The sequence below is a fragment of the Taurulus bubalis genome, assembly GCF_910589615.1.
Source record: "Taurulus bubalis genome assembly, chromosome: 16".
In the NCBI taxonomy this organism is placed as follows: domain Eukaryota; kingdom Metazoa; phylum Chordata; class Actinopteri; order Perciformes; family Cottidae; genus Taurulus; species Taurulus bubalis.
Window position 1 is genome coordinate 23,130,156 of NC_136604.1, and position 19,555 is coordinate 23,149,710.

At 44.4% G+C, this 19,555-nt stretch overlaps 1 protein-coding gene across 1 annotated transcript in view; it reads left to right on the plus strand.

Moving 5' to 3' along the window:
- LOC306748945 (glutamate receptor ionotropic, kainate 5-like) overlaps nt 1-19,555 on the plus strand; it is a gene marked incomplete at its 3' end in the record, with an annotated part of 52,097 nt that overhangs the window by 21,963 nt on the left and 10,579 nt on the right. Inside the window, 8 exon segments of the mRNA XM_079232177.1 lie at nt 427-588; nt 2,907-3,059; nt 5,738-5,842; nt 6,644-6,751; nt 6,835-7,038; nt 13,245-13,358; nt 16,591-16,700; nt 17,092-17,265. Of these exon segments, the coding sequence (XP_079088303.1) occupies nt 427-588; nt 2,907-3,059; nt 5,738-5,842; nt 6,644-6,751; nt 6,835-7,038; nt 13,245-13,358; nt 16,591-16,700; nt 17,092-17,265 (1,130 nt within the window).

A 19,555-nucleotide genomic window follows, 5' to 3' on the forward strand; every position in this document is an offset into this window, starting at 1 on the left:
CTGAAGTCGTGTCTCTTTAAACTCGGCGTTCTCTCCGCTGCACAGCTGAAGATAAGCGTTTCATTTGATTCTGGTTTGTTTCAGCAGCTCAGTGAGAAGCCGCTCGTCTTCAAGGACTGTTTGAAGTTCTTTGAAGGTGTTTGATGTCCTTGTTCTTCTCTTCTGTATTCCTCTTCCTCTGTAAGTCTGCTCTGAATGTAAAAGACGAACTTTACGTTGTGCAGCCTGCAGACAGAACGCCCTCGGTTTGTTTCCCTCCTCCTCTTCTTCCTCCTCCTGCGTTCACTTCGCCCGCCACTCGTCTGGTGTCTCCTCCCCGCTGTGATCTCACTCCACACATTTCCAGCTTCTGTAACTTCTGTTACTTCTGTTACTCCTGTAACTCCTCTCTCTCCTCTCTCTCCTGTAACTCCTCTCTCTCCTCAGGACTTCCCTCTGCTCCGGCTGGACGACGTGGTGGGCGATCAGTCCAACATCCTGGGCTTCTCCATGCTGAACGTCAGCCATCCCTTTTACCTGGAGTTCATCCGCAGCCTCAACCTGTCGTGGAAGGAAGGCTGCCACATCAGTCCGTACCCGGGGCCGGCGGTACGAGAGCTTGGGGTTTTCTTAAAGGGACAGTGTGTCACATTCAGGGGGATCTATTGGAAATGGAATATTATATTCTGTTTTTGTGTTTTAATCACCTGAAAATAAGAATCGTTGTGTATTCGTTCACATCTCAGCTGATCTGAGACCAGACACAAAACAACACAGAAACTTTATTGCTCCTTTCAACCCTGACAAAGGCCGCGCAGACCAGATCCACGCCTTCTGGCCTTACCTTTCACAATAAAAGCCTGATTCCTTTACACTGTAACTGTAACTGAGCATTTGGCTAAAAGGGAAATTAATAACATATCAAACGGAAGCTTAAACTAAACGACAGTTCACCTCAAACAGACAGAAGCTGCTCTGGGTCCACAGGATCCACTCCAACCTTTAATTGCTTCACATCTTCAAGTATGAGTGGATTTGTTGAGGATCGTTTTCAGAAGAGGCACTAGTCTTCTAAAAGTTTTCAGAAGAGGCACTAGTCTTCTAAAAGTTTTATTATCATCATTAGTGGGTGAAATATCCTGAAGTTTAGACTCCTGGTGTTGGTTAAACTCATCAAACCCTGGATCACAACAACAGCAACAAAACATCCACGAATAGAAAACGACACTCGTTATTTATCTTGGTTGTTTCTCTTGGTTGTTTCTCCTCCTTCGTGATGGACGGAGCGTCAGGATGAATCGTTCTCCTCAGACGGCGTGAACAAAGATAACAGGACGATGTATTGTTCTCATATGTATTCACTTAAGCAGAGAGACATCAATACGGTGGAGTTGATTGAAATGAAGTTCATGATTGTCGTTAGTTGATGATCTGACGAAGAGTTTCAGTCAAAACGACATTTTAACCCCTTAAACCCGCGTGTGCAGCTGACTCGAGTCAAAAATAACTTTAGACAATAATGTTTTGTATTTCAAGTTTGTCTGTTTAAAAGTGCAAAATTATTGTTTCATGTTTTTGACATAATAGAGTCAAAGGTTTTCACAGAGATATCTCTTTTTATCACTTCATAAATGAAGAAATAAGGTTAACAAGTGCAAATGAGGCATAATCCAATACATAAATATGTATCATGTCTCCCACCAGCCTGAAAGGAGCGAGTCATGGACGCACACAGGAATAAAACAAAGTCTCCTCATTAAGCGGCGCTTGGCAAACACGGCGTGTGGAGCAGCCGGCCGCGTGTTCGGTGTTTATTATGGACATGAATCATGAGCTCATGCAGCCGCCGGACCACTTAACGCCTCTCCAGACCCTTTTAGCGACCCGCTGCTCAGAGTTACTATGGTTACAGGCATCGGGGTCACGGGGTCACCCTGAAACGTTACGCGTGGAGCAGAAACCATTATTTGTGTGAATGTGAGAACGTCCTTGTAACAAATCTACATGTCAGATACGAGATACTCTGTGTGTGTGTGTGTGTGTGTGTGTGTGTGTGTGTGTGTGTGTGTGTGTGTGTGTGTGTGTACTTAAAGTGCATACAGAGCGTCATAAACCAACAAACAGGAGGTTCACATCCTGCTTGTTGGGTTTAGAACCATACAACCCAGTTAATTAGGGCTAGCTCGTGTTCCTACGGTGGCCCAAAGAGGACACAGCCAACACTGGCGGTCGATGAGAAGTGGGAGGAGTTTCAGTTGGTTGCAATCTGCAACGTCAGCACATAATCCTGATTGAAGGCCTTTACACACCGGGGGCATTTATTTTTACGTAAGATTAATTCGAACACAATGCGATTATTACCCTACGGAAAAAAATGATTGCCAACCCAACGATGAAACTGAACCGTTGAAGATCAAAGACCGAGCTCCACCCGGCCTCATGTTCTCCTCCAGTAGACCTCAAGCCCAGCCCTGAGCCAGATGTTGAACCGACTCCCGACAGACCACGAGCTCAAAGAGCCGCTTCGTTTGCCTCAGTCTTTCTCTCTCAGCGGTGATCAGTCCTCGTCATCCGGCTTTGAAACTATCAGTAACTAACTTCAATCACACAAAGTCCGACATCGTCTTTCTTTCTTTCTTATCAGCCGCCCACAGCTCTGCCTCCACACGATCCGTCTGTATTTAAATGACTTACTATCTAGTTACCAATAAATCCAAAGAATACCCTACATTCATATTTGAAGTGAGTGTGCAAAGCTTGAATAGATCACAGGTCTTGCACCAGTTCCATCTGCAGGTGGTTAGTGGTCCAGTGGCAGATTGAGGAAGTGACAATGTGAATCTCACAGGACATGTTCTACCCTTCATGTTAAAGCAGTCCAAGATGGCCGACTGGTCTCACTGTCCCGTTCCCTCCGTGTGTTGCAGCTGTCCTCGGCCCTGATGTTCGATGCCGTGCACGTGGTGGTGAGCGCCGTGCGCGAGCTGAACCGCAGCCAGGAGATCGGGGTGAAGCCGCTGAGCTGCACATCTCCGCTCATCTGGCAGCACGGGACCAGCCTCATGAACTACCTGCGCATGGTGAGCACTACGGGCCTGTGGTGGGTCCAGTGGGACCAGTGGACCCAGTGATCCCAGTGATTCCAGTGGCCCTGACATTGGAAGTGATGCTGCGTCTTGCAGGCTCCTCCCATCATAATACTGTCATCTGTCTTCATTGAACACAACATTTCCGATGGATCCGTTCCACGTGGTTCTAGTGCAGCTGGTTCAGCCCTCTGCTAGGTTTAACCTAACGAACACAAGATTAGAGACTTCAGATCTCCCTCAACCCTTTGAAGCACAGAGCAGTTTGGTGGTGTCTTATCACAGTTTTATTTCTATATAATATAAATATTAAGGTCCTGCTCCTCTACAATTTATTTAACAAAAATTGGATAACACTGGAATCTATTCACCCAACAGGTTGTTCTCCATGTTGGAACAAAAGAGGCTCCACGTGTTGACCTGTTCACCTTGTTGCATGTTACATGTTACAATGTTACAATGTTAAATGTTTAAATATTAAATGTTAAACGTTACAATGTTACATGTTACAATGTTACATTTTTAAATGTGTTCACTTCCCGCAGTTCAGTCCAAGTTTCAGTGATTTGTTGTCACGTGACTTCTGGTCTCAGATTTTTATGTTTTTGTTTACATTGTCGATTAAAGTAAAGGATTTAATTGGGGAAACATTCTCCTCCTCCTCCTCCCGTTCTCCTCCCTTTCCTGAAATATATTGAACTGTCTGCTTTACTTTTTCTTCGACTTTCTTCATCGTTTTCTCTCTGGATCAAAAATCTTCTCTGTGTGTTTACGTCACATTGAACTCTCTTCATGTTCTATGTTCTCTCTCTATGTTCTATGTTCTCTCTTCATGTTCTATGTTCTCTCTCCATGTTCTATGTTCTCTCTCCATGTTCTCTCTTCATGTTCTCTCTTCATGTTCTATGTTCTCTCTTCATGTTCTCTCCATGTTCTCTCTCCATGTTCTCTCCATGTTCTCTCTTCATGTTCTCTCTTCATGTTCTCTCCATGTTCTCTCCATGTTCTCTCTTCATGTTCTCTCTCCATGTTCTCTCTTCATGTTCTCTCCATGTTCTCTCTTCATGTTCTCTCTCCATGTTCTCTCTTCATGTTCTCTCCATGTTCTCTCTTCATGTTCTCTCCATGTTCTCTCTTCATGTTCTGTCTCCATGTTCTCTCTTCATGTTCTCTCTTCATGTTCTGTCTTCATATTATATGTTCTCTCTCCATGTTCTCTCCTTGTTCTCTCTCCATGTTCTCTCTCCATGTTCTCTCCATGTTCTCTCTCCATGTTCTCTCTTCATGTTCTCTCCATGTTCTCTCTTCATGTTCTATGTTCTCTCCATGTTCTCTCCATGTTCTCTCTTCATGTTCTCTCTTCATGTTCTCTCCATGTTCTCTCTTCATGTTCTCTCTTCATGTTCTGTCTTCATATTATATGTTCTCTCTCCATGTTCTCTCTTCATGTTCTCTTCATGTTCTCTCCATGTTCTCTCTTCATGTTCTATGTTCTCTCCATGTTCTCTCTCCATGTTCTCTCCATGTTCTCTCCTTGTTCTCTCTCCATGTTCTCTCTTCATGTTCTCTTCATGTTCTCTCCATGTTCTCTCTCCATGTTCTCTCTTCATGTTCTCTCTCCATGTTCTCTCTTCATGTTCTCTTCATGTTCTCTCCATGTTCTCTCTTCATGTTCTATGTTCTCTCCATGTTCTCTCTCCATGTTCTCTCCATGTTCTCTCCTTGTTCTCTCTTCATGTTCTCTCCATGTTCTCTCCTTGTTCTCTCTTCATGTTCTCTTCATGTTCTATGTTCTCTCCATGTTCTCTCTCCATGTTCTCTCCATGTTCTCTCCTTGTTCTCTCTTCATGTTCTCTTCATGTTCTCTCCATGTTCTCTCCATGTTCTCTCCATGTTCTCTCCTTGTTCTCTCTTCATGTTCTCTCCATGTTCTCTCCATGTTCTCTCCATGTTCTCTCCATGTTCTCTCTTCATGTTCTCTCCATGTTCTCTCCTTGTTCTCTCTCCATGTTCTCTCTCCCTCGTTCTCTCCATGTTCTCCATGTTCTGTCTCCATGTTCTCTCTCCATGTTCCACGTTCTGCAGGTCGAGGTGTGAGAGCTCTGATATTTGAGCATGTGTCACGCAGCAGAGCATCCGACCGTCCTCGTGAAATAGGACGAGCTAACTGCTAATGCGCTAGCTGAACGTGCCATTCAGTGGCAGTAGATCTCTGAGCTAGCTCGCTCTGTCGCTAACGGAACAAGCTAACTCTTTTATAAGAAGTAATTCAGCTGATAAGCTTCAGCTCGTTGTTCCCTCAAAGATCAGCTGTCAACGTGATGAGGTGCAAAATATGTTGAAGTTCAAGTTCAACCAAAAAAGGAACATTTACTTCAGCATTACTCAAATCTACTAATTGTGTTATTTCTAGTCAAATATAATATTGTTCTGCTAGATCTTCCCGTTTCGAATGCATGTGTTACTGAAACCATTATAGTATCGTTTAGATATGATGTAACATTTAATGAAGGGTATGTGGTGTGTGTTATGTGTCACAACTGCACAAGTAAAGTGGGTTATCATGCTCATACGACTAGCCAAGTGAAGCTAATTTATAGCTTGTCAGCAAACAACATTTAACGGTGTCTCTCTCTCTCTCTCTCTCTCCCTCTCTGTGTTTGTCTCACCAGGTGGAGTACGATGGTCTGACGGGTCACATTGAGTTCAACAGCAAAGGCCAGAGAACCAATTACACCCTGAAGATCCTGGAGAAACACCCGGGGGGCCACAAAGAGGTCAGAGGTCCAATGGGGTCAAGTGGGAGGCCAGAGGTTGAGTTAGCATTTAGCTTCAGAGGTTGAGTTAGCATTTAGCTTCAGAGGTTGAGTTAGCATTTAGCTTCAGCGTCTGAAAATGGACAATTCCACTCAAATTAGCTAACAGAAAACCATTTAGAAGAAAACCCCTCTGCACGTTGGGACGTTAACGATGTTTTTCCGGGACGGGAAGCACTCACCTGTTTAGGAGAATCAATACTGTCTTCTCCGTGACGTTTACAACCGCCAGGAAGCAGCGCTCTCATTCATCCGTCAATAGAATCAATACTATGATCGATGCTAACATACTTGGTCCGATGCGGCCTGCATGTTGCTTTGCGACCTCAGAGGCACGTTAAGAGGTTATAGACTAACAGAGGTCACCTCAAGGTCGACATGCTCACCGGCAAGGCCATAAAAACTGGTGAATCGGGAAATATTGATCGGAAAAGAGAAATGGTCTTTTTTTAAAAGATGGAAAAACGTTTTAAAATCCCGACGGGCTCTTTATCAACACGTCTTCTGGGCCGACAGCACAGTGTCTTAAGCTAATGACTCCAAGAACCAACATTGGCTCACGTGAGGTCATGAGGTCATGAGGTCATGATGTCATGATGTCATGGGATGGAGTCGGCCTCCATTGATTTCAGCATCGATCCTGCAGCTTCCGCTCGTCGATCGTTACTCTCCGTTCACCTTCTGGTTTTGCTTCTTCATCTCCTTCAGCTCCGTCCTAAATCTCCTCTTCCTCTTCCTCTATCTCCTCTTCGTCCTCCTCAGATCGGTACCTGGTTCTCCAACAACACGCTGGTGATGAACTCCACGTCGCTGGACCTCGACGCGTCGGAGACGCTAGCGAACAAGACGCTGGTGGTGACCACCATACTGGTAGCGTGTGATTCGTTGAGCCGCACTCATCGCTCCTCCCCCTTTGATTCGGCCGCTGTCTGACTCCGCCTCCCTCCTCACAGGAGAACCCGTACGTGATGCACAAGTCCAACTACCTGGAGCTTCGAGGCAACGACCGGTACGAGGGCTTCTGCGTGGACATGCTGAGGGAGCTGTCGCACACGCTGAAGTTCTCCTTCAGGATCAAGCTGGTGGACGACCGCGTCTACGGGGCGCCGGAGCCCAACGGGAGCTGGACCGGGATGGTGGGGGAGCTGATCAACCGGGTGAGTGGAGGGGGGGAGGAGGAGGAGGAGGAGGAGGAGGAGGAGGAGGAGGAGGAAGAGATGCTGGAGGAGGAGGAGGAGGAGGAGGAGGAGGAGGAGGAGGAGGAAACGTTGAAATGTAGAAAACCAAAACAAGTAAAACCTGTTCCTCTAAAATATAGACTGCAGGAGCACACACACACACACACACACACACACACACACACACACACACACACACACACACACACACACACTTCTCCTTATCGTCTTTACTTGCAGGCAGTTCTCTGCAGCTTTAATTGGACCCAACTTGACTTAAAATGAGCCACTTTCCTGAGAGACAACTAGCGGGAAACTGGGATTCACTTAACACACGTGTGTGTGTGTGTGTGTGTGTGTGTGTGTGTGTGTCTGTGTGTGTGTGTGTGTGTCTGTCTGTGTGTGTAATTGGCCCATTCTTGTGCGCCGCCTGACGGCCCGCTCAGAGCCCACGTCTCACCATAAGAACGACTAACGCAGAACCAATTGTGCAATCATCGACGTGTGTGTGTGTGTGTGTGTGTGTGTGTGTGTGTGTGTGTGTGTGTGTGTGTGTGTGTGTGTTTTTGTGGTCGTACTTCAACTTGATGAAGGATTAACGAGTGAAATCCAATTTGTCTGTCAGAGACATGTTCTGACCTCCTGGTGTCGGCATGCTATTCCTACAATGTAGCTTCATCATCATCATCATCATCATCATCATCATCGTCATCGTCATCATCTTCATCATCATGTACTCCCACTCTTTGTTTAGCGAGAGGCTCCAAGCATGAACAGAGGTGTTTATAGTTATTAATGTCCGCTGCATTATTCTCCCAAACACCAGAGGGCGCTCTAACTAAATATGAGGAATAACAAAGACGTTGAGTGTAACTCTCCACGATAGAGGAGGGATTGTGATCGACTACTTTATCACAAACTCCCTCCCCAAAAAATCACTTTCAGTCAAACAACTGTGTCGTTCGGTTAAAAAATGTAAAGGTTATAACCTTTATGCCAAAGAATGGTCGGATTGGTGCATGCTGGGTATCTAACTGTGCATGAATTACCACGTAAGACTTGTGGCGCGTTCTAAGAAACCTCCCTCGCTCACGAAAGCCGGCGCAGTCGAAAAATGTCGAAGGGAAACGTCACTTGACTTATGTTTCTCTTTTCTTGTCCGACGGGGGCGCCGCGGGGCTGTGATCATGAAACGGTTTGGTTTTTATCGTCGTCATATTGTCTCTATATCTTCATGTCGGATGTTGAGGTTGAGGTTCAGATGAACGGCTGGAGGTCCTCACAAGTATAGAAAAACAAACACTTGTGTGTGGTGTGTAACGCAAAGAAACGTCACTGCTGTTTGCTGTTAATAACACACACACACACACACATGCACGCACACACACACACACACACACAGACTTTATGTCAGCTCCATGTAATGGTGGTGTGTGTGCGTGTGTGTGTGTGTGTGTGTGTGTGTGTGTGTGTCAGAAAGAGGAAATTGCGAACACAAGCAGGCCATTAAGAGGCTAATCAACTGTCTTTTTTCTTACTAATTATAGAGAGTTGTTTCAATTACACAGCGGGATCCCTCACCATGAACACACACACACACACACACACACACACACACACACACACACACACACACACACACACACACACACACACACACACACACACACACACAGGCCAGCAGGTATCCACACCCTTTTATCTGAAGCCAGAGACTCCTTATGCCTTTTATGTAAATGTATTAAACATTAGAGATGTTCTCTCTCTCTCTCTCTCTCTCTCTCTCTCTCTCTCTATATATATATATATATATATATATATATATATATATATATATATATATATATATATATATATATATACATGTGTATATATGTATATATATATATATATATATATATATATATATATATATATATATATATATATATGTATATGTATATATGTATATATATGTATATACACATGTATATATATATATATATATATATATATATATATATATATATATATAAGAAACCCATAATTCCATTTCCAATAGAACCAACACTCCATCCACTGATAAATATATATATGTCTTTATATATAAATATGTAGGGGACAGACAAATATATATATATATATGTATATATATATATATATATATATATATATATATATATATATATATATATATACATATATATATATATATATATATATATATATATACATATATATATATATATATATATATATATATATATATATATATATATATATATATATATATATATATATATTACTGTATATCTGCTGTGAATTGGTTGTTTCATCCCCCTTTACCATAGTGTCAAAGACACATGCCTGTGCTCCTATCTTTGTGGGGACCCTTTGTCATGTAACATGTGTTCTGACCCCTGATCTTAACTTCAACCTGATCACTAACACCGAGGCTTAACCCTCAAACCGGCCTTTACAAGAAGCGAGGACCGGTCACAAAGTCCTCGCTTTCCCAAAACGTCCTCACTCTGCAGTAGTGGACATGTAGTCCCCACTATGTAGCATGTCCAGGAACACACACGCACATACACTGTGCTTTTTTCATTGAATATTTCAGAGCTCTTACACAACCGTCGGCTTACACACACACACACACACACACACACACACACACACACACACACACACACACACACACACACGAGTCTGATGAAAGTGAGAGAAATTGGTTGAACAAGTGTGGACTCGTTAATCAATTAGGAGTTAATTAACGAGCGGCGAGGTGTCCGGGGTCCAGATAAACGCTCCACTGTTGACGTGATGAGATTATCTCCCAACTTTAATTTCACTGAGCCGTGTTTACCCAGCAAGGTTAAATCCATCATTCATGAGCTGCCGGGAACCAAAGAAAATTAAAAAGTGCTCTTTGATGTGTGTTTTTACATTATAACAAAACATAATGAATGAACAATGTAAACGATAAACTACAACAGCAGTCGACTTTCCACTAAAATACAAGAATGTCAACAAAATCAATCATGCTGTCCCATAAACTCATGTATACAATGTTTACTGAGGGAATAAATCAAGAGAAGTAGAGTCATTTATATAGACTTCTATACAACCAGAGGAGTCGCCCCCTGGTGGTCAGGAGAGAGAATTCAGCTTTAACACATGAAGCATATACTTCTATACAACAGAGGAGTCGCCCCCTGGTGGTCAGGAGAGAGAATTCAGCTTTAATAATAATAATAATAATAATAGCTAGGATTTATATAGCGCCTTTCATGAAACCCAAGGACGCTTTACAAAGACATATATAAACATAACAAATGCAACAGTAGCTAGAGGACATAGGCTTTGGTGAAGAGGTGAGTTTTGAGGAGTTTTTTGAAGGTGTCCAGAGACGGTGTGTTGCGGAGCTCTATGGGGAGAGAGTTCCAAAGTGTGGGGGCTGTCACACTGAAGGCTCTGTCCCCAAAAGTTTTCATTTTTGTGTGAGGGATGGAGAGCTGACTCGTGCCTGAGGATCGAAGGTTCCGGGACTGTGTGTAAGGGTGGAGGAGGTTAGATAGATACTGAGGAGCCAGGGCATTGAGGGATTTGTAGGTGAGGAGGAGGATCTTGTAGGTGATGCGGGACTTGACCGGAAGCCAGTGGAGGTGGATGAGGGTGGGGGTGATGTGCTGCCAGGGCTTGGTGCGGGTGAGAACCCTGGCAGCCGAGTTTTGCACATACTGGAGCCTGTCCAGGGCTTTGCTGGGAACCCCGGACAGAACTCCATTGCAGTAGTCCAAACGGGAGGTGACGAAAGCGTGGATAAGGGTTTCTGCCACAGAGTCAGAGAGTGATTGCCGGAGACGTGAGATGTTTTTGAGGTGGAAGAAGGCGGATTTGGTGATGGACCTGATATGAGATTGGAATGATAGTGTTGGGAGACTGTGTCGAAGGCAGCTGAGAGGTCCAGGAGGACGAGGATGCTGATGTGACCAGAATCTGCAGCGATGAGGAGGTCATTTGTGATTTTGATGAGGGTGGTCTCTGTGCTTTGATGTGGTCTGAAACCAGATTGAAATGTTTCGTAGAGCTCATGGTTGGCCATATATTGATGGAGTTGGGCGGCCACTGCTCTTTCCAGAATTTTGCTCAGGAAAGGGAGGTTGGAGATCGGTCGATAGTTGTTGCAGTCATCCCGGTCCAGACCTGGCTTTTTGAGGATGGGAGTGACTGAGGCCATCTTGAGGCTGTCGGGTACAAGACCAGATGCCAAGGAGGAGTTGATGATGTTCACCATAATGGGGCACAGGGCAGGTAGGCACGCCTTGACCAAGGCTGTGGGCATGGGGTCCAGAGAACAGGTGGAGGCTTTGGCCTTAGTGACCAACTTTGCAACCTGAGGAGAACATACAGGGGAGAAGAAGGAGAGGGAGCACTGAGGCAGGTGAACATCCGAGGGAGCCACGCCCAGTGGCTGAGGTGTGTGTGGAGGGAGGTGGGCAGGAACCAGGAGCTGAACACATGAAGCATAGACTTCTATACAACCAGAGGGAGTCTGGCAGCTGCATGTCTTGACCACATGATGCGGTGGTGCTCGTGGAAATGTCCAATTCCAACACGTGTCTCTCGAATCTGAGCTTTTATTGACTCAAAGGATCAAACTAATGGTTGACTTCTTAAACACAAGAGCAGTGTGCAGGTTTCTCCAGGTGCAAAGTCTAAATCAAACTGGTCCCAGCTTGAGCCGAGGCCAGTTTGACCTCCGTGATTCACCCACTGATGAACAAAGGCTCTTTATCTGGTGCCGCACGGTAACAACTCACCGTTCACCTGCGTCAGTCACAACTGAGACTTCTGTTCAATAAGAAATCTATATTTCATTAAAGGCCTCAGGAGGAGGTTCAAACAATCCCAACAAAGGAGCTTTTTTTAATCACGTCTCCTATGGCTGAAAGAATCTTGAGTTCAATCTTGTGAAAAAAAGAGAGACGGTTGTTTATCTGGAGACAGCTGAGAAGCTGCAGACTCAGCAAAAACATGTTTATTTAGTCTGTTTAATTATATTAGCATCCTGTTTGTTTGTGTTTTAGTTGACTTAAAGTCTTAATTAGACTGTTGTCATCTGATAACGCCACGATCATCAAGTCGTAATTTACAAAATAAAAGCTTTGAGGGACTTTTAATTTCAAGAATTAGAGGGGAAAATAAACAAGTTTATCACAGAATTAGCAGAAGCAACTTTGTTGACTGAAGATCGACACTTTAATAACAGACTTTTAACATTTTTATGTGTTTGTTTATCTTATTTTCCTGTATTTTTCCTATTTTGTATGTGTCATTATTATTGTCCTTGCTTACGTACTTGGCAATAAACTATTTCTGACGCTGCAGGAAAGAACAGCAGCAAAAATAACAGGGTGGACTTTTATTGTGAAGGATTCACATTCGTGTGTTTATCAGACATTTTTCCGCCGCTGCTTTGACCGTGAAATATATATCTGATGACCGCTCGATCAGACGGGTCACATTGAAGCGAGGACGCGGCTGAGGGCGTCGGGGACGTCTGATCGCACCATGAAAAGGACGACTGATGACAATTTAGTCTCAATAATCAGATTTATGTCTCCGTCTCGCCGAAACATCCTCTGGTGTTTAACTTTAACCGTTAAGTTAAACCGTAGTCGTGGTTGCACTTCAGGGCGACGTGTCTGACAGCCAGCAGATTCATTTTGTGGTCGAAGTGAAGCTATAAAACAGTGATAAACAATTTAATGAATAAACACCTTTAATTCCCTCTTAATACTTCACAATAAAAGTCTTCCGCTTTTATTGTGAAACTCTTCGGCGTGTGTTCACAGCATCGGACAGGAAACTGCTGCATTTAAGAAGAAGAAAAATAACCTTTCTATAACATGTTGTCTCCTTTTATTTGTGAACAAAACTAAAGAGATTGTTATACTTTTATCTTTCTTTTAACTCTGTCTTTTTTGACTCATCTCGTCTTCATTGAGAGAGAAAAAGAATGAAAGCTTGTTGACGTTAAGATGTGGTGCGACTGAATGGTCACATGATCTTTAGATCCATCATTTAAAACACAATGAACCTGCGGAGAGTCGACCAAATTCTAAGAGAGGACCAAGATGACTATTAAATAATAACAATAATGGACATATTTATATATTCACATGTAACTCTGTCCTCCTCAGAAAGCCGACCTGGCGGTCGCCGGCTTCACCATCACCTCGGAGAGAGAGAAGGTGATCGACTTCTCCAAACCCTTCATGACTCTGGGGATCAGCATCCTGTACCGGGTCCACCTGGTGAGTCCTGCTCATGATGTCATCAGTCAGGGCCCAGCTCGGCCAATGGGAGCAGAGAAAACGACCAGAGACGTCACGTTGGGTTCAACGCCCGGCTCCCGTCGCTGCATCAGTGGCAGACTCTCTTTGAGCTGTAAAAAGACATTTTAGTGACGATTGCAGGCGACAAATAATCGTCTCATGATTGTTTGAAGTGTCAATTAAAGAGTCCTGTCAATCACTGTGTAGCCCCGCCCCTAACGCGTACCTAAAGTGTTTATTCCTGTAGGAATGTGAGACCCGCTGCAGGTTTCAGGGCCAGTGAACGCTCCTCGGATCAATAGATATAGTCAGAAGAAAAGAGAGAAACCTGAAGGTGACGGAAGAATAACAAGAAAGAAAGAACCTGAAAATATGATGAAATCACAACAATACGCCTGCAAGCTGCAGCTCTGTGAGGCTCCTCACGTCAGCTTCTGCTGGATTCACTCACACAGACCAGTACACACACTGGTGACCAGTATATACCCACTGGTGACCATTATACACACTGGTGACCATTATATACCCACTAGTGACCATTATATCTACTAGTGACCATTATACCCACTGGTGACCATTATACCCACTAATTGACCATTATACGCACTGGTGACCATTATACCCACTAATTGAACATTATACCCACTAGTGACCATTATACCCACTGGTGACCATTATACCCACTGGTGACCATTATACCCACTAATTGACCATTATACCCACTAATTGACCATTATACCCACTAGTGACCATTATACCCACTGGTGACCATTATACCCACTGGTGACCATTATACCCACTAATTGACCATTATACCCACTAATTGACCGTTATACCCACTCGTGACCATTATATCCACTGGTGACCATTATACCCACTAATTGACCATTATACCCACTAGTGACCATTATTCCCACTGGTGACCATTATATACACACTGGTGACCATTATACCCACTGGTGACCATTATACACACAATGGTGACCATTATATACACACTGGTGACCATTATATACACACTGGTGACCATTATACCCACAATGGTGACCATTATACACACAATGGTGACCATTATATACACACTGGTGACCATTATATACACACTGGTGACCATTACACCCACAATGGTGACCATTATACACACAATGGTGACCATTATATACACACTGGTGACCATTATATACACACTGGTGACCATTATACCCACAATGGTGACCATTATACCCACTGGTGACCATTATACACACAATGGTGACCATTATACACACAATGGTGACCATTATATACACACTGGTGACCATTATACCCACAATGGTGACCATTATATACGGCAGATGAGTTGGCTAACGGGCCAATAGTGCGCACACACATACACACAGTATATTTAACACAATAAAACACACTGCATTAGAAGTTCACACACATCTGAAAGTGTAAACGCTCTTGAACGCATCACAAGAACCAAAACACATAATTCCCATCATAACTACTCGATAAGTCACAAGGCAATCATGTCTGGTAGTGTGAAGCGCTTAATGCCCATTATGACACACACACACACACACACGTCTATCTGAATAGCCTGCGAGCACACTTAAAGATGCTAATCGTTTTAATTGCTCAAGCTGTTGACTCTTGCACACACACACACACACACACACGCGCCTCCAAGTGCGTGGTGCTCTCGGCCCTTCACAGCTTCACAGTTCACGACATTCAAAGACATTTTAGGCACGTTAGTCTATGTAAAAATACGCTGACTGGGTAAGAAACCGTACACACCGTAAGTGTATCTGCTGCTGCTCCCCATTCATTAGTCTTCAACATATTATCACTCAGCTATTCCACAGCCATTTAGGTATTATTATTTATCTATGTATGTATTTTTATTTAGTTATTATTATTATTATTTCTTTGTTATTATTTATTTATTTCGCTTTGTAAAGTCCAGAACAAAAGACTCACGTGAACAACGTTTTATATCGAGGGATTCATTTTGTATGGATCTGCTGCAATTAGATTAAAGTTTGAAAAGTTTGAATGAATGTAAATATTTAAAATATTTAAAATTACATTCAGCGTTGTTCAATAAATATGAGAAAATCTAACGGAAGTGGAAAAATATTCAACATTACAGGAGCATCACTTTCTATAAATGACTGCAGATCAAACTCACGTCCATTAAAAACTACAACCATCTTTAAGTCCACAGTCATTACATTTTAATAATCATAATTTGACCATAGCTCTTGCGGTATTGGAAGCGATCGGCTTCGGGATCGATCGGCGTTTACTTCCTTTATGTTTCCACTCCGATTCTCAGCTGATTTTTACTTTCAGATTTTTATTTGTATTTACCTTTTTGAGCCAAAACAGGCCAAAGATAGTTGACTGCCTCAGCGTCCGCTCCGGTCCTCCGCTGTCGGGTCCAATGTGGAGCTGCTCGTCTCCGCCTGCTAGGTCCTCTTCCAGCAGACAGGAAGTGATGAAGCGGCTCGTTAGCGCTTGAAAAGCTCCTAACTTCAATTTCCCGTTTTTGCTTTTTTACGTGAATGTGACGAGCTGAAAGGACACAAACAACAAAAGGAAGTCTCAGTAATTCCAGGAGTCGTTCTCACCCTAAAGACGCCGCCTGTCACACAGCAAGGCTCGTTACCACGACGCACATCCAGCTGGAGGCGCCAGAACCAGAGAGTTAAAGCCTGTCTGACATCACACACGGGAAGAACCGTCGTCGTTAATTCAACAAATACAAATAGAAAGAGCCACGTGACACGTTTATCTTTTAGGTTTATTTATATCAACACGTAAACAAAAAACAGCGTCAAAACAGATTATATGAAAACGTTCAAAAAGAAGCTGAACAGTCAGCAGTGATTGGTTGTGAGCAGCATCTAGTGGCCACTCGCTGAACTGCAGCGTAACATTTTTTACTTTGACTTTCGGTCGAAGAGTTTTTTGAGGGTTAAAATGAAAGTGATTGTTATTAATCAACATTTAATGACGCAGTGAAATACTTTGTGATGCTTAAGATATGAAACTAAGTTTAATTTTAAAGTCAAAGTTTAATTTTCCCCTATAGGTGTCTGTGACGACACCGCCGCAGCTGCAGAATAATCCTGAGTGACGCTCAATTAACGGAGTTTGTGTGTGTGTGTGTGTGTGTGTGTGTGTGTGTGTGTGTGTGTGTGTGTGTGTGTGTGTGTTTCAGGGCCGTAAACCCGGTTACTTCTCTTTCCTGGATCCGTTCTCTCCGGCTGTCTGGCTCTTCATGCTGCTGGCGTACCTCGCCGTCAGCTGCGTCCTCTTCCTCGCCGCCAGGTGTGTGTGTGTGTGTGTGTGTGTGTGCACGTGCAAATGCCAGCTTTGCTTGTCGTGCATTATTTCTGTTGTCATTTGTATTTCAGTCACTTTTTCTCTCTTTTCTGACGGTAATTTCTTGTTTTTTTACGCTCCATCAAGAATCTTTTTGTTTATGATGATAATAATCATACGGTTTATTTATTGAGAGCTTCTCAGAGTACTAAATGGCACTACACATGAGGTAAAATGACTATAAAGTATAAATTGATTTGCCTGTTTCTTTCTTCAACAATCTAATTATCTCTCATAAAGACATTAAACTCTGTTTATATCATCTTTTCACAACATCATTTATGTGTGTGTGTGTGTGTGTGTGTGTGTGTGTGTGTGTGTGTGTGTGTGTCTGCAGGCTCAGCCCCTACGAGTGGTACAACCCTCACCCGTGCCTGCGGGAGCGGCGGGACGTCCTGGAGAACCAGTACACGCTGGGGAACAGCCTGTGGTTCCCAGTGGGCGGCTTCATGCAGCAGGGCTCAGAGATCATGCCGCGGGCGCTGTCCACGCGCTGCGTCAGCGGAGTCTGGTGCGTACTGCGCGCGTGTGTGTGTGTGTGTGTGTATGTGTGTGTGTGTGTGTGTGTGTGTGTGTGTGTGTGTGTGTGTGTGTGATCAAACTGCCATCATAAACGAGGTTAAAGAAAACATACTTACTTTCTTCAGGTCCATTACGTCGTTAAACTCAAATAAAAACAGTACAAAAGTACAGAAGTTTTCAAATTACGTGACAAATGCATCACGTGTAAAAGAAGGCGTGTTCACAAGGAGAGAGAGGCGTGTTCATGAGAAGAGAGGCGTGTTCACAATGAGAGAGAGAGGCGTGTTTACAGGGAGAGACAGGCGTGTTCACGAGGAGAGAGAGGCGTGTTCATGAGAAGAGAGGCGTGTTTACAGGGAGAGAGAGGCGTGTTCACGAGGAGAGAGAGGCGTGTTCACGAGGAGAGAGAGGCGTGTTCACGAGGAGAGAGAGGCGTGTTCACGAGAAGAGAGGCGTGTTCACGATGAGAGAGAGAGGCGTGTTCACGAGGAGAGAGAGGCGTGTTCACGAGAAGAGAGGCGTGTTCACGATGAGAGAGAGAGGCGTGTTTACGAGGATAGAGAGGCGTGTTTACGAGGAGAGAGAGGCGTGTTCACAAGGAGAGAGAGGCGTGTTCACGAGGAGAGAGAGGCGTGTTCACGAGGAGAGAGAGGCGTGTTCACGAGAAGAGAGGCGTGTTCACGATGAGAGAGAGAGAGGCGTGTTTACGAGGATAGAGAGGCGTGTTCACCAGGAGAGAGAGGCATGTTCACGAGGAGAGAGAGGCGTGTTCACGAGGATAGAGAGGCGTGTTCACAAGGAGAGAGAGGCGTGTTCACCAGGAGAGAGAGGCATGTTCACCAGGAGAGAGAGGCATGTTCACGAGGAGAGAGAGGCATGTTCACCAGGAGAGAGAGGCGTGTTCACGAGGAGAGAGAGGCGTGTTCACAAGGAGAGAGAGGCATGTTCACCAGGAGAGAGAGGCGTGTTCACGAGGAGAGAGAGGCGTGTTCACGAGGAGAAAGAGGCGTGTTCACCAGGAGAGAGAGGCGTGTTTACGAGGATAGAGAGGCGTGTTCACCAGGAGAGAGAGGCGTGTTCACCAGGAGAGAGAGGCGTGTTCACGAGGAGAGAGAGGCGTGTTCACGAGGAGAGAGAGGCGTGTTCATGAGGAGAGAGAGGCGTGTTCACCAGGAGAGAGAGGCGTGTTCACGAGGAGAGAGAGGCGTGTTCACGAGGAGAGAGAGGCGTGTTCACCAGGAGAGAGAGGCGTGTTCACCAGGAGAGAGAGGCGTGTTCACGAGGAGAGAGAGGCATGTTTACGAGGATAGAGAGGCGTGTTCACCAGGAGAGAGAGGCGTGTTTACGAGGATAGAGAGGCGTGTTCACCAGGAGAGAGAGGCGTGTTCACCAGGAGAGAGAGGCGTGTTAACGAGGAGAGAGAGGCGTGTTCACCAGGAGAGAGAGGCGTGTTCACCAGGAGAGAGAGGCGTGTTCACCAGGAGAGAGAGGCGTGTTCACCAGGAGAGAGAGGCGTGTTCACCAGGAGAGAGAGGCGTGTTCACCAGGAGAGAGAGGCGTGTTCACCAGGAGAGAGAGGCGTGTTCACGAGGAGAGAGAGGCGTGTTCACCAGGAGAGAGAGGCGTGTTCACCAGGACGCGTTCATGGTGACGCGTTTTATTGACCGCCGTGGAGCGGGATCGTAGAGGATGAACCCGTGACGGCTTCAGAGGCTTCAGAGGCCGTCAGGAAGCAGTTACAGAGACATGTTACAGATGTGAAGGTGTTGAGAACATCTGGAACTTCTTTTTCATTCACTTTTCACAAGATTTAGTGAATATTTAATGTTTCTGTATCTGGTTTTATTAGTTTTTCATCTACTTTCTACGTGTTGTGTTGTCCCTGAGTTTTACTTAACATTCTTTTATTTTTCTACTCCTGTTGGGTGAAAGCACTTAGTGAAGGATGTCATTCTCTCTCTCTCTCTCTCTCTCTCTCTCTCTCTCTCTCTCTCTCTCTCTCTCTCTCTCTCTCATTACTGAAGGTGAGCAGATGGTCTCTCGTGTAAAAGTGATGATGTCACTTTCTCTTCCTGTGTTTCACTCGTTTCCTCTGCAGCAGCTTCTGAATGTGATGAACGTCTGAAGAGTTGTACACACTGCTGCGTCGGTTAGATGACGTTTGTTTGTGTGCTTTTTACGGGTTGGTTATTTCCAAATACTCTGAATAAACCATATCCTTGCATATAAATTATATAGAAAATGGGATTTTCCGTGAAAATAAAGTCTATTTAAACCCA